The sequence below is a fragment of the Bacillus rossius genome, chromosome 5, assembly GCF_032445375.1.
Source record: "Bacillus rossius redtenbacheri isolate Brsri chromosome 5, Brsri_v3, whole genome shotgun sequence".
NCBI lineage: Eukaryota > Metazoa > Arthropoda > Insecta > Phasmatodea > Bacillidae > Bacillus > Bacillus rossius.
Genome location: NC_086333.1, coordinates 40012602 through 40028072, shown reverse-complemented (window position 1 = coordinate 40028072; position 15471 = coordinate 40012602). Strand labels below are relative to the sequence as shown.

Below are 15471 nucleotides of genomic sequence, written 5' to 3'. Positions count from 1 at the left end.
AAATGCTCGCAGACATGAAAGAAGCGGTTGTTCTAATAATGTTCAAACAATACAATTTCAGTGCAATAAGTGCAATAAACTAATTTCACGTCTCGATAGCTTACATCGTCATTATAAAAAATGCTCCGAGACCTATAATGAACATGGTTATTGATTTGACTCATGTGTTGTACCGGCTAATGAGACTATATAAGTGATATGAACTTCAGTCTGTCTCTGGCTGCGGTGATGACCGGATAGGATAGACATTTAAAGTCATGTAAAAGGCTTAGTCCGTACAATAAGAAGACTGTTTGAATCGAGGAATCCAAAAGGCTTTAGTAATTTGTCTGTGTATTTTTTTGTACTTGTAGTAGTGTAGTATGTATGTAATAAAAGTTTTTTTAAAGGAACTTGTGGTGTATTTTATTTTCTCACACCTGTCACTTTAGTGGTACTTTTTTTAAAATATTAAAGTTGTTTTGTATCGGCCAGGGATCGAACCAAGGACATTAGTCGATCCAATCAATCATTATATGGATTACAAATTTATTTAATGAATTTTTAACTTTTTCCCGAATCTCTAGCATTACAATTACGAATTTCCAATATGGTGGTCTTGATGTCTGATAGGATGATGGTAGTAGATGATTTAAAGTCTCTTTAAAAATGTTGAACATGGTTTATTGGAATTATTATTTTTTTCATAAAATTAAACATTATTGCATCGATCGAGGATCGAACCAAGGACTGGAGCGGATCGAATCGATATGTAAGTTAATGAGTGATTTATTTAATGAATTTTGGAATTTTTCCCGCTTTTCTAGCTACATTATTACATGATTTCAAGATGGCGGCCGAATTTCAAGATGGCGGGGGGGCACCTCCGTAATAAATGATTACTGCACTGTAGCGGGTTAGAATAAAATTATCCAGATGGAAATGTACTCTATAATACAAGTACACACACAAGATGGTGTACTCCAGCAGGTGGTAGCTCCTGGTAGCCTGTACTGAACATAAAATTTCGGATCCATGATGGTCGACAAGGACAAAGTCAAATTTCAAGGACAAAGTCAAATTTCAAGGACAAAGTCTAATTTCAAGGTCAAGGTCAAATTTCAAGGTCAAGGTCAAATTTCAAGGTCAAGGTCAAATTTCAAGGTCAAGGTCAAAGTTCAAGGTCAAGGTCAAATTTTAAGGTCAAGGTCAATGTTCAATGTCAAGGTGTAAGGTGTGGTGACCAGATAATTATACTAACATGGTATCAGCACACTCTAGCGGACGAAAATAAGATGGTGATCTCCAGCGGACGAAGAAAAGATGGCGGACATGTCGTCATACTAGGTGATGATATATATGCTTTGAAAAAAAAGTGGTAGGAGTCAGTCTGCCTGCATCCACCATTGAGGAAGGAGCCTGTCGCCATTTTTAGTTTTTTTTGCACTCACCGGGTTCGAACCGAGGACGATGATCGATATAATTAATCAGAATTCGAATAAGTTAATTTTTTGATGAATTTTGGAATTTTTTTCATTAAAATCGGATAATAATTAAAGATTTTCAAGATGGCGTCCAAATTTCAAGATGGCGACTGTAACAAAAATTGCAGCATTAATAGGATCCAATATGTCGGAAAACACAACGTCGGAATGTTCGAGAACACACACAATGACATCATCCAAAATGGCAGATCCAAGATGGCGGATCCAAAATGGCCGCCGTGATCTACTTGTCCCGTTACGTTATGTCGCGTTACGCTGTGTCCCGTTACGCTTATCCAAGATGGCCGCCGTGACGTCACAATCCAAGATGGCCGCCGTGACGTCAGAATCCAAGATGGCGGACCGACAATCTTCAATCCACTACCTGCATCCTGATCTAGGAAATACTATTATATACTACTCCCTTATTTTTCAGTTTTTTTTTCTATATTGCTTTATAGAGTCTAGATTACATACAGACCAGGTAAATAACTGTAAACTGGAAGAACAACGTCTGTCTGGATCTGAAAGTGATATAAATTATTTTGCACACTTGACATTTAAATTAAGAAGACAATTACTGACTACATCTGATCCTCTAAGCAGTTCCCCTTCACCCTGTGTTCAGCCCGGGCAACGCTGGGTACTGCAGCTAGTGGTATATGAAAATCCGAGCGACGGCTGGCGCGGGTGTTGTTCCGGCACGTGCTTCCTTGTGGGCAGGTGCTGCAGGGCCTGGATCTGGAGGTGAAGAGAGGGGAGACGGTGGCGCTGGTGGGCAGCTCCGGCTGCGGCAAGTCCACCGTGCTCCAGCTCGTGCAGAGGCTATACGACCCGCTCCGGGGACAGGTCAGCGCCTCTGCAGCCTCCATTCCGCGCTCAGCCAACAGCTGCTAGGAGCGTCTGTCGTCTCAGACCCATTTTAAAAAATAACTGGTTGTCTGTAAAGTCGGTTTACGGACGATAGTTCAACGTGACAACGTCATAACAAAACATCGATGAGCTGATTGCAATACTTTTATGAATAAAATTGAATAATTTTTTATTGAAAATATCACAATTTTGTATGGATACAAAGAAGGAGTGAAATGAAATCTACAATTTAACTGATAAATTAACTTTTATTTGCACTCATTAATTCAAATATGTTTATCACTTCAACGAAGAGATTATTTTAACTATAACTTTTATACTTGTTTGCTATTTAACTTCTTCCAATCTGTGTTATTCTGTGAAGGATAGGACGATGATAGGAAAAGTAGGAAACGAATGGGAGTGTTCCAAGTTTAATGTCCCTCGCAAAAGTCAAATCGATGGTTGTTGCAATCGAGTGGAAGAGAGATAGATGCGGCGCAAGCGTACAATGAGCGTAACGGGGCAATGTGTGTTACGGGACACTTTTTCGTGCGTGCAGCCGGCGTTAATCGATTTATTAGACGTTGTCGCGTCAATAATGCATATTCGAAATTTATATTTTAACATATGAAAGGCAGTAAATAATTAAACAGGATGCATCATGTCCATAAGAGAATGTCCCAGTTATGAATATTAACTGTGAGCGTAGTATAGTAATGTTTTAAGATCACAATTAAAGATTAATTTAAGCAGATTTAGATAAGCGCATTCGTTTTTGATTTTCTTTCGCTTGTAGCTCCACCTATACGCAGAATGGCAAGTCCTGGGCGTAAATCGTTTTGTATTCGGCAATTTGCTAATATTTAATATGAAATTTCGGTTCCATGTTGATTTTCGTTCGTTCGAGAGTGGTTGAACGATGGATTGGTCGTAATGGTCGAGACGACGGAAGAAGTAGGTATGTATTGGTAAGTCCGGAAACAGGGTTCAGGATGTGGAGCCGGAGCCGATGTCCGACCAACTTGCATGACCTTGATCTTCAAAACTTGCCAAAAAATTGTCAAAAATAAATCAAATTCTGCGAAAATTTGCCCAAAATTCGCCAAAATCACCAAATGTTCCGGTTTTTGGAAAACAATTCCTAATAATATCTCAAAAATCAGAAAAAAATCCCTATTTCAAGGGAAAAAGTTTGTTTTAAGGGAAAATGCCCAGATTTAATCCTGAAAAAGGTCAACAGCTTGAAAAATCTCCAAAGTGACTTTAATTCCCTATTAGCAAGCCGGCCTAATTCGACGAGGTCATGACATCCTAATGGTAGCCATTAGGATGTCATGGCTACCATTTTTAATTATAAAGTAACAATTGGAATTATCGTTATGACCACCATCTTGAAAATCAGTAATAATTATCCGATTTTAGCAGGAAAAAATTTAAAATTAATAAGAAAATTATAAATAAAAATTTTATTAAAAACTTTCGCCATTTTGAAAACCGTCTGCCATCTTGAAAATTCATAGTTTTCATCCCAAAAAACAAAAGGTAAATTTTTTAAATTATTAAAACATAATATAATAAAAAATTAACAAAATTTTATTTAAAAAAGCACTTACTTCATGGAGCTTGAAGATTTCAGTTTAAACCCGGCAAGGTAATTTAGATAAAAATGGCGGAAGGTCGTTCCTCCATGGAAGCCACCGGAAGACTGAACTCCAATCACTAATGCCAAGGTATGTATATCGCCAAGCTAGTATGACACCATATCCGTCAATTACTTTTCGTCTGCTGGAGGCCGCCATATTGAATCCGACATTTTTTTCATCTGCTAGAGGGCGCTACCACCATATTAGTTTAATTTTTACCCTCTATAGGGTGCAGTAATCTATTATTTCCAGGGCGCTCGCCATCTTATCTGCCGTTTTGAACGCCAACCTGGACATCTGTATTTATTAGTTAGAAATTCAGGAAAATTCCAAAATTAAAAAAAAAACCATCACTTATCAAAATAATGATTGAATCGATTGGTTACAGTGTTTAGTTCGATATCTGGACGAAGCAAAAATGTTTATTCTAGGAAAATAAATTATTCAATTTAAAATGGTGAAATATCCTAAAAAAAAGTTTAATTTCCTTATAATCCAGCCACCAGTAAGCCAATGATGATATATTGGCCACCACTTGGAGATTCATAATAATTAACCAAGAAATTCTGGAAAAATTTCCAAAAATCATAACAAAAAAACAAATCATCAAAATAATGATTTACTCGATCGATTCCCATCTTTTGTTGGATTCTCGGTCAGTGATAAGACTAACCAAAGTTTAAAATAAACTATAAATTATGTTTCATATTATATTTCATGGAACTTATAAATCATTCTGTCTACGAAAAGCGACGATATACAAGTTACCTGTCAACGAATTAAATATGTTGTTGCACTGTCTACCATGGAAGTCTAATTTTTCGATGCATGGAATCTTCCAACCATTTCATTAAGAATGCAGTACGTATAGGTCAAGTGTCTACAGACCACAAGGCCAACACATGTGCAATGTCAGGCGTATATATCAGAATTCGCTGAACCACAAGGCCTTCTTAGTTGATAACAAATGGTCTTGATACAAAAATTTTCAGGTATTCTTGGTACTTTAGTTAGCGTAATTAATGTTCCGTTGGTCTAATTGCTTGTGATTGATTTTATCGATACTTTAATTCTGTCAGTTCGAAAAGTTTGTCTTGATTGCTCGAAATATGTTATATTTGTTTCCGAAGAAGAAGGAAGAAGCAGGCCTTGTGGTTCGGAAACGTCTGTTCTATACGCCTGACATTGTATATGAGCTGGTCTCGTGGTCCGAAGACACTTGGCCTATACGTATAGCAATATAGGTATATAAACTGATCGGGAGGAATTCTATGCACCGAAAAAGAGACTTCCATGGTAGGCAGCGCTACAACATATTTATTTCGTTTGACAGGTGTCTTGTATAGAGTTGTTTTCTTAGAGAGAATGATTTATAAACTCCAAAAAATATAATTGGATTCATAATTTACATTTATTTTAAACTTAAGTTAATCTTTTTACTGGCCGAGAATCTAACCAAATATGGGAATCGATCGAGTCAATCATAATTTTAATGATTAATTTTTTTGATTATTCATGGAATTTTTCCCGAATTTCTAGGTTTATTATTGTGAATTTTCAAGGTGGCCGCCAATATATCATCATCGGCTTACTGGAGGCTTGGTATATGAGGAATTAAATACATAGCTTTTATCTAGGATTTTTCACAATTTTAAATTTAATAATTTATTTTATATAGAATAAACATTTTTGCATTGTTTAGGGATTGAACCAAGCACTGTAATCGATCGTATCAATTATTATTTTAATACATTAAATTTTAATAAACTTTGTATTTACAGATTTCCAAGATGGGGGTCAAGACGGCCGACAAGATGGCGGACGCCCTGGCAATAATAGATTACTGTACTTTAGCGGGTAAACATTAAACTAACATTGTGGTAGCACCCTCTAGCAGACGAAAACAATATGTCGGATCCAGCAGACGAAAACAAGATTGTGGACGTGACACTATACTAACTGGTGGTATATAATCTTTGGCATTAGCGGTGGGAGGTAAGTCTGCCGGTGGCTTCCGTGGAGGAAGGTCCTTTTGTCATATTTAATCAATTAACCTCGCCGGGTTTGAACCAAACTCTCCGAGTTCAATGAAGTAAGTGCGTTTTTAAAATAAAATCTTATTAAAATTTTATTTTTTTAAGTTAAAAAAGTTGCCCGATTTTTGGAATGAAAAATACAGATTTTAATGATGGCGGGCGATTTTCAAATGGCTTTAGTTTTTTATTTATAACTTAATTATTATTTAATTGATTATATTTTTTTTCCTGTTAAAATCGGACAATACTTACGGATTTTTAAGATGGCAGCCATAACGATAATTGCAGTGGTTACTTCATAATTAAAAATGGCGACCATGACTTTTTAATGGTATAAACCCCGGTGGTTTAGGGTGACTTGCCCATGTGAATTTAAGCTGCGTTAGAGAATTTTCAAGGCGTTGACCTTTTTCGGCACTAAAATGGATAATTTTCTCTCAAAACGAGAACTTTTCCCTCAAAATATGGATTTTTTTTTAGATTTTGTTGGAATTTTTTTTTAAAAAACTGGAAATATTGGTGTGTTTTGGGCAAATGTTTGCAAATGTTTGGAAAAATTTGTAGGTAAAGTCAAAGGTTAAGGCCGAGGTCTTTAAAGATGGTCACCGTGACGTCACAATCCAAGATGGCGGACTTCGGCTCCGACTCCACATCCTTAACCATGTTTCCGGACATATCAATATATACCACTGATAGAGCTCCTTTTAGCTGGCCTCTACGTTCACCTGACATAACACCAGTGCCTACGTTCCACCGCTACCTAATGATTTGCCAGAGTTGAGATCCAGAATTGAAGAAGCTATTGCTTCCTATACTGCGGACGTGTTAACCAAAGTGCGGGAAGAATTGGACTTTAGGTTTGATGTGTGTCGAATATCTAACGGTGCACATATTGGATATATGTGAATAAAAACTAGATTAGTTTACCTTCATTGTGATGCATGATTTGCTGTAAATAGTCTGCATTGAACTGTTATAATATACCATTGAAATATGGACATTCTTTTATGGACATTCTGTATTATAAAACTGAAAATTCTTAGTCCTAGTGAAGTATTTCTCACCCTTTAAGTGACTATTCAGTAGCTGCAACAGCTACAGAAGTATTGCAAGTTAGTGAACAATGCTGCAGCTCTGTCATAACAAGTGTATTTATAGCTGAATGCCCCCAGTATTTTGTCGCACCCTACATAGTTTTGAATGTCAAAATTAAATAAATAAATAAATATATAATATTGTGTTTTGTATATATGGAAGTAGTTTTCAAATATCGCTTTTCTGGGTATTACATATTTCAATAAGGAATTGATTGCTAACTCGTAACGAACACATATCGAGGGTCGTAAGCTGAATCCCAACCCACCAACATGATTCAGATTCATGAACGAGTCAGTAGCTTTGTGGTCAGTAGCCCAATAGAGTTGCCGTCACACCCAGCCTCTGTGCAAAACCGCGCAACCTTATCCCTTACATTTACTTCACGCAATACTCAACAAGACTTATCAGACTTACCAGACAGCCAGATATTTCAACACAAAACACACAAAACTTTGCTATCTGAAAACATAACCAAGTCTGTGGTAAAATAACGTATTAAAAACGAATTCATTCTTAGCAGTCCATAATTAACATACACCTTCTGAAATAGTTTTAAATTTATATTTGACAATAAACCTCTTAAAGTCTAATCATTTTATAACTCTATAAATCAGTACCTAATTTAAGGTTTGCTCTCACACGTCATGATGAACATTACATTTTTGTCAGACACGTTTTATAAATGGAATATTCCTACACCAACACAATAACTCTGTGTCATTTTGTGTTTCGTCACCAGAAATTTGCCAAGTGTTATTTAATAGCAGTTAATATCTTACAAGTGTTAATAAAAACAAACAATTTGACAAATTTTGTGACAGTACAAGCGTAAAAGAGCTATAATGATACATAAACTGGAATATCCCACAAAAAATACATGGGTACGAGGCTGCAACGCTCGATCCAAGCGAAACTTCGCAGAAAAATATGTGCAAGTATGTGATTGAGAAAGAAAGCAAGTGAGAAAGTATGCGAGGGCGCAATTTATTCGTCTGCGCAAGTATGAAAGTTTGTATCTTTACGTTCTAGTTACGTCATCACCTTCACTATGTCAGAATCACAATAGCGCAAAAGGATGCGATTTGAAAGAAAAAAATTATTCTTTAACTTGAGCTTGAGTTTTTCATCTGCGCGACAAACAAAAAAAATAAATAATTAAATTAAAAAAAATCTATTTTATTTGTCACTACGTAATGTCGGAAATCAGTGCTTACAGGTTTTTTTTTATATCAAACCTCCTTTTCTGAAACAAATAGTTTAGCATAAATTTCATATACAGTATGAAAAAAACCAACACCTCGTAAACCTATTTCTTAGCTTGCAAAGAAAATAAATTTGCTTATATGAAATACCTTTTTTTCGATCTAACACTGAATTCTAATATAATATTGGTATTTCATTCAAGCGCATTTTTTTTTGTAAAAAACCACGGAAAAAAGATAATCTAATATTAAAAAATTTTTTACTTTATTTTGTAGTGGAAAGCTATTGAGGGAACGGTTTGCAAATAGCTTTTACTTCCGGAGGTACTGGCACAACACGAAGCATAAGTGCCCGGGTAAGGATCCGAAACACCCAGTATCTGTAGGAATGTACAGAGTAAGTCTGTAATTCCCCGTGAGCGTGTTTGAGCTGGTCAGTGGCGTAACCAGGGGGGGGGGGTGTTTTGGGGTTAAACCCCCCCCCCCCTTAGCAACCAAATCTTTATTTAAATTTCTTATTCATCATTCAAACAAATTTCATATTAAAAATTAATAAAATTTGTACCATTACAATATTTATTATTTAAGTACCGAAAACTGCTAAAATAGCACTATTTTACACCTTAAAATCAAAACTTTTCCCGGGGGAGGACCCCCGGACCCCCCCACTTTAATACGGGGGGGGGGGGGGCGCATGCTTATTAACATCCCCCCGTACACAAATCCTGGCTACGCCACTGGAGCTGGTGCCGGTAGAAGAGTGTGTAACCCCCAACCCCCCGGCCCTGTGAAGGTGCTGATCGACGGGGAGGACGCGCGCGAGCTGAACGTGGGCTGGCTGCGCAGCCACGTGGGCGCCGTGGGGCAGGAGCCGGTGCTGTTCGCCGCCAGCATCGCCGACAACATCCGGCACGGGCGCGAGGGCGCCTCGCAGCGGGAGGTCGTGGAAGCCGCGAGGCAGGCCAACGCGCACGAGTTCATCTCCAAGCTGCCTCAGGTGACATCTCCTGCCTTCCCCCCCTCCCCCCCTCACTGCAGTGGGGATCATCTGCTAACACTGACAAGCAGCAGGGCATTTTGCATGGAAGCTCCTTATGTATAACGTAAGCGAGCACTACGAAAATATATTTTGAAATGCTATCCCTAAATAAGTGAAAAGGGTGTAGATACATACAAAGAAGAAATGACCTTGGACAACACAGTTACACTATCATTGGGTTTGTCTGTTTGTCACTGTGTTTACTGGTTTTGCTGGAGTTGTCTCATCGTTGCCAGCCTACTTTGTTCGTCTGAGCTGTGATGTTTTTCTAATTCCTTCCGCGGAATTCTCTGTGCAATTTATACATTAACATATGACATCAGCTGATTCTGGCTTTTTTTCTTCTGTGTGTAATTGTGTTTTCAGTTTTATTTTTTCGTTCTTAGAGTTTTCTCTATGACGTACATTGCAAATAAGGAATAGCGTTATGTACAACATATTTTTTAAATTAAAAATCTTTCTTGGGAATAATGTAGGTATACGTACCCAGAAAATAAAGGAGAAAAGGTTAGCTAAACCAAATATTTATTTGGATATTTCATAGAAGTAAAGATATTCCACCAAATTTTAAGTATAAGGATAATAAGAAAGTGCTAATCTAGCTGTTAAGTATCATGATTATTAGAAAAAGTGTTACCCTTCCCTTATCAGAGATGACAAAAGTGACGCACAAGAGGGTAAAAACTGGCAGAGAATGTGTACAAAGTCCTAAGAGGTAACTAAAACACGTTTATTACAAATATAACAACCCTTTACAAACTGACTATTATTAAATACTAGCTGACCCGGCGAACTTCGTACCGCCTTAGCGTAGCAATGATGCACTACTTTATTTTGTATAGCTGACCTATCTTAGGTATGAGTACCTATTCAATTTGAACTGGAATCTATAATATCCTCCATATAAAAATGAATCCATAATTCCCTGGTATCACTATAACTGAAAAGGACCTTACTAATTTAATTAAATAAAAAACAAAATATATATTGTCAAAATAGTGTTTATTCCATAGGATTCAATAATTCCACTAATGTTTTTACAAATTGCTATTGAACAACTTGGCATTTTTAAGTAAACAATGAGCTCAATACCACGCGCGCTCTATAAATCAACTAATAGTCTCTGTACCCCTCACTGCTTCTCTCTACTCTAATGCTTTTTGATAAACTATATTTTTAGTTTTATGTTCTGGCGCGTAAATAAATAATGTTGATGGTTTTCCGACACGGGAACAGGCGACATATAATTGGACTTGTGAAAAACATGGATTTTCTAGGTTGATGCCACATACACTTAGCGACTGCCCTTGCGATTTATTTATTGACATTGCAAATGCAAGCCGCACTGGAAACTGTAAACGCTTAAAGCTGAATGTCATAAGGTTACTTTAAAAATATTTATATTGTACAAAGTGTTGGGTTAGTTTGGAAATAATTTTATATATGGTGGTTCAGTATTCTTAAATTTTCTAATTTTCCGTTAAATTTTTTCTTTCATAAGAACCTTCTCGTGACAATAACAAACACAACAAAAAAAAATTAGTGAAATCGGTTCAGTCATTTACGCGAAATGGCGTGACCAAGGGAAATAGGAATTCATTATTCTTAAATTTTCTAATTTTCCGCACAATTTTCTTAATTTTTTCTTTCATAAGAACCTTCTCCTGACCATAGCAAACACAACAAAAAAAAAAATTAGTGAAATCGGTCCAGCCGTTCACGCGTGATGCCGTGACCAAGGAAAACGGGTTTCATTTTTATATTTCCGTTAAATTTTTTCTTTCATAAGAACCTTCTCGTGATAATAACAAACACAACAAAAAAAGAATTAGTGAAATCGGTTCAGTCATTTACGCGTGATGGCGTGACCAAGGGAAATAGGAATTCATTATTCTTAAATTTTCTAATTTTCCGCACAATTTTCTTAATTTTTTCTTTCATAAGAACCTTCTCCTGACCATAGCAAACACAACAAAAAAAAATTAGCGAAATCGGTCCAGCCGTTCACGCGTGATGCCGTGACCAAGGAAAACGGGTTTCATTTATATATATATATATAGATTTGTGCAATGAATATGATACGCCATGTTATTAAAATCTTCGCACAGCTCAACTCCATGCATCGGTATTCTGCGGGCAAACAATTTAGCAGTTAGTAGAGAGCCTTGATGCATGCGTACACATTAACCTTAAATAAGCAGATGATTGACGCGTAACTAAATGTGTTTTTATTGCATGCAAGTGCACCTACTACACTGTCAAAATTACTTAAAATTATTACTGTCTTAGATTTATCGTTGGCAAAGTATAAACATTTATATATAGCTTGCACAGACCAATAAATAAGAAGCTATGGATGACCAAGGAGCTGCAGTGGCCCTCTATTTACATTAAAAACATTACGTGGTGCTACAATAAATATAATATAAACCTTTCTAAATACTCTCTAAAATATGTGTTAAATACAAATCACTAGACAACATTCTTTTTAAAACAGCTATGACAACAGGGACCACTGCTTAGCTAATTACTGATTATTAAAAATAAAAAAAAATACTGGTCTCTATATAAATTGATGATTACGTTCCATTACAGTTTATTATAAAGCATTCAGCTGTAGGTATTGTCCTACAATGGAGACCATGTATATGGTAGCGTATATGGCTGTTCAGTGTGTGTTTAAGGGAATGACTGATATTAACCACCGTGGCGATGCGGCCTAGGTCTTTTATGGGCCGACGTCTGGTGGATGATGTCGTGATGTGCCAGGGCGTCGCTGTGATGTGGACGGCTCCACTCAGCAAAGCTAAGTCACGAGTTGACTCATGTCCCTTAAGACTCCTGCCCCTCGGACTCGCTGACAGGGCTGCGCGCCGCAACTCCGGGGCAGCAGAAGGCTGCCCCGCTAGGACGGACACTGCAACAGTCTTGTCCCGGTCTCGAAACAGACAACTAGGACGTTGCCAACACATCACCTCGGGCTGAAACTAACGGCGCTCGTCGACCGCACTCCTGGTCTCGTCTCGGCAACTCGTTACTTGCTGATAACTTTACTGCGGGAGGTCGCGCGTCTCTTAACAACGCAACGACACGCGAACTGTTATGTGCGGCAGTCAACTCTTAACTCAGATGTACTGTGCACATGCCCACTCGTCTACTCCAAACCACGCTGTCGCCACACGCCAAACCTTTTAACAGCCCGTTACTCGTCGTGCCAAAATATTCCAAAGTCCAAAAGAGTACCATTTGTTTTGAAAAATCTTCCAATTCCTTGTACCAACACACAGCACAAGTCCAATACTTTATGGCGAGTATGAAAATAGAGAGGGCTTACCAATTTCAAGTCCCAGAGGTGGCGGTGAAGGTGACGACAGCGGGCGAGATGTTTTGACGGTGTACACGGGCAGAGATGGTGTCTCGGCGTGTTGTTGACCAGAGGCTTCCCCCTCCTTCACCCCTCGAAGGGGGGTATTTACACTGTAAAATAGTCCATCGAGAAGGCGGTAGAAATAACCGAACTGTTCCCGCAGGAAGTGACTCGATTTTTTTTCCTAACCTAACTAAAACTAAGTGTATTTTGGAGGGGTCCGGGTTAGGGAGGGACCTAGGTGCGTCTCAGGCCGAAGCCTATACGCCTAGTCATGCTGGGATTAGCCATGCAGGGAGAGGGTCGCATGCAGCATGTGCTAGGAGGGGATTGGCCAGCCATGGCAACGATTGGCGCCATGACTAACTCCCCTCACTCTTAAATCTAGACTATAACTAGAGATAGGTTGGGCCCAGGTAAAACCTGCATAGACACAGGGAAAACCCTGGGCACATTCATGCGGGATGCAAATTGGCATGCATTACGTGTAGGAATTTACAGGAGACAGAGGATGGTCTGGATGAAGTGCTGGACAGAGTAGAAAAGAGTCTACCATGCGGGGGTTGGGCACTTGGACTCGTGGTCCGCCCTGCTAATTGTCCAGCACTGGATTTAGTGACCAGGGACGCAAGCGCCCCTGGTGGTGAGTGGTTGCACTGACCACTCACTCCGCCGCCAGTCAGCACCTAAAAAACTAAGAAACTAAGACAGAAAACAGATAAATGACTTACAAACTAGGCATTTCGTTACGAAATATGCAAACACCCAACTCTGGGATGGACGTGCAGTGCTTAAGATAAAACTAAAATAAGAACTAAAAATATTTTTTTATTATTTTTATTTTATTTATTTATTTATTTTAATTTTTTTAAAATTATTATTTTAGAAATATATATTTCTGATGACTATTACTTAGTATCTAGTACTACTTATTACTAATTTACAAATCTCTAATATCTACTACTATACTACTAGTTAAATATAGAGGAACTGTCGGTGTATAAAGTTACAGGTGAATTAAGTCAAGACCTATTCGCATTTTGGTATTGTTCTGTCCGGAGCGCGCCTTTACGATGATGGCCGAATGTAAACGAGCGGCTCCGAACCTAGCTCGCCCGCCGAAACCACTGCGCGTGGCAAGCCGAGCGGGTGGCGTCGTGCGACTGCCAGGCGCACTCTCGTGGACACATCTTCGTCTACGTTAACACTGTTAACGCAACAATCTCGCCGGCTTCGGAAGCGAAAGTTCGGTTTTTAGAGTGAAACAGCAAGTTTAGTGGCCAGCCACATCACAGTGACAACTCTTAAACTAAGCTTCAACTAAAGACAAAACAGGGGGATGCCGAAGTTATACATTAGTAGCAGCTATAAATATTAACAATTGTCATCAGGGGTAAATTTATTCATATTATCTACAGGGGAGCCTTTATAAATATGTTTTTGTCTTCGTCTTTTAGTAATAATCTACGTGATTGAAAATAACATATGACATGCAGAATATATCCAGCACAGAAATTAACAATAAAAGTAACTTGCAAGGCTTCAGTAGTTGATAATGTCGGTATGGTGTTCTTGTCAAATTTTACTTCTGTCGACTGGTGTTTTTTCGTGCGGCGCAAACGTTCCCAAGACTTTGTTCCTGCGACATCAGGGTCGTCTGAGTAACCGTCAAACACAATGCTTGCAGAGAGCCCGAAGTGTTCTTGTACATATTTGACGTATTTTGTAGTTATATCCTTGGTCACTTGGGTATTTTCTACCTGAACAGTATTCTCGGTAACGGCCATCAGATTTTAAATTATTTTAAAAATCAATAATTGTAAAATCCTGTTATGGAGTGAAAACGAGTCAATAATTAATGATTAATAATATTGCGAAATTTGTAATTAAAAAAGTTATAATAACAAAATAAAAAAATAATACAATAACTGATGACATATTATTAGTACACACGCATAATATAGGTATATTTAAGAGTACTGAAAAATAGTACTCACTTCGGAGCGCTGTAAAACCTTAGCTATTGACTTCATGAAAAAATGATGCGAATAAAGGTTGTTCCTCAAAAAACGATATACAAAAATGGCCAGATATCATTTTTTTGTAAAATGATAAAAAAAAAAGTTATATCGAAAAATATATTTTTTTTTCTCGAATTTCTGAAGATTTTCGCTTATAACTTTTTTATTTATAGTTATACGACAAAAAGTTTCTAGACCAAAGTTGTAGAGAATTTAATTTTCAACAAAACATGTTTCCAATTTATTTTTATCAAATAAATAGTTTAAGAGATATATCGTAAAAACCATTTCAACCCCTATTTTCAAGATGGCGGCCGTGGGACAAGGGTGGCGACCCCACAAACTTGGTTTTAGCTTTACACTTACCCCCCTTACACACCAAAAAAATAAAATTGCGTCCTCTAAAAAACGCAAGGTAAGGCCTAAAAAATGTAACATTTCAATGGACTAAATCCATAGAAATTGCAATAAAACAACAACTATGACGTGAAGAACGTGAAAACTAAGTTGGAGGGTGAATGATCGATATTTCACGCCATACTGATTATTTAGTTTACTCATTATTAATATTTTCCACGCTGCTATTTCAAATTTCCTGCTTGGTCACGATATCTTCATCAGATATTTAACAAACGTTATTTATAAGCACGTGGAGGTCTCAGAAGTTTTTTCCCCTGAGAAGGAAATGGGAATTAGAAAAAATATATAAAAAATTAATAATTTAAAACAGATTATTCAAAAAACATT

General features: G+C 37.6%; 1 protein-coding gene across 1 annotated transcript in view; it reads left to right on the top strand.

Annotated features, from left to right (window-relative positions):
- The window catches only part of LOC134532242 (multidrug resistance protein homolog 49-like), a 140973-nt gene that overhangs the window by 64886 nt on the left and 60616 nt on the right, over positions 1–15471 (top strand). The window contains exons 10-11 of the mRNA XM_063368663.1: positions 2187–2312; positions 9091–9294. Coding sequence (XP_063224733.1) covers positions 2187–2312; positions 9091–9294 — 330 coding nt within the window. The remainder of the gene's footprint in view (positions 1–2186; positions 2313–9090; positions 9295–15471) is intronic.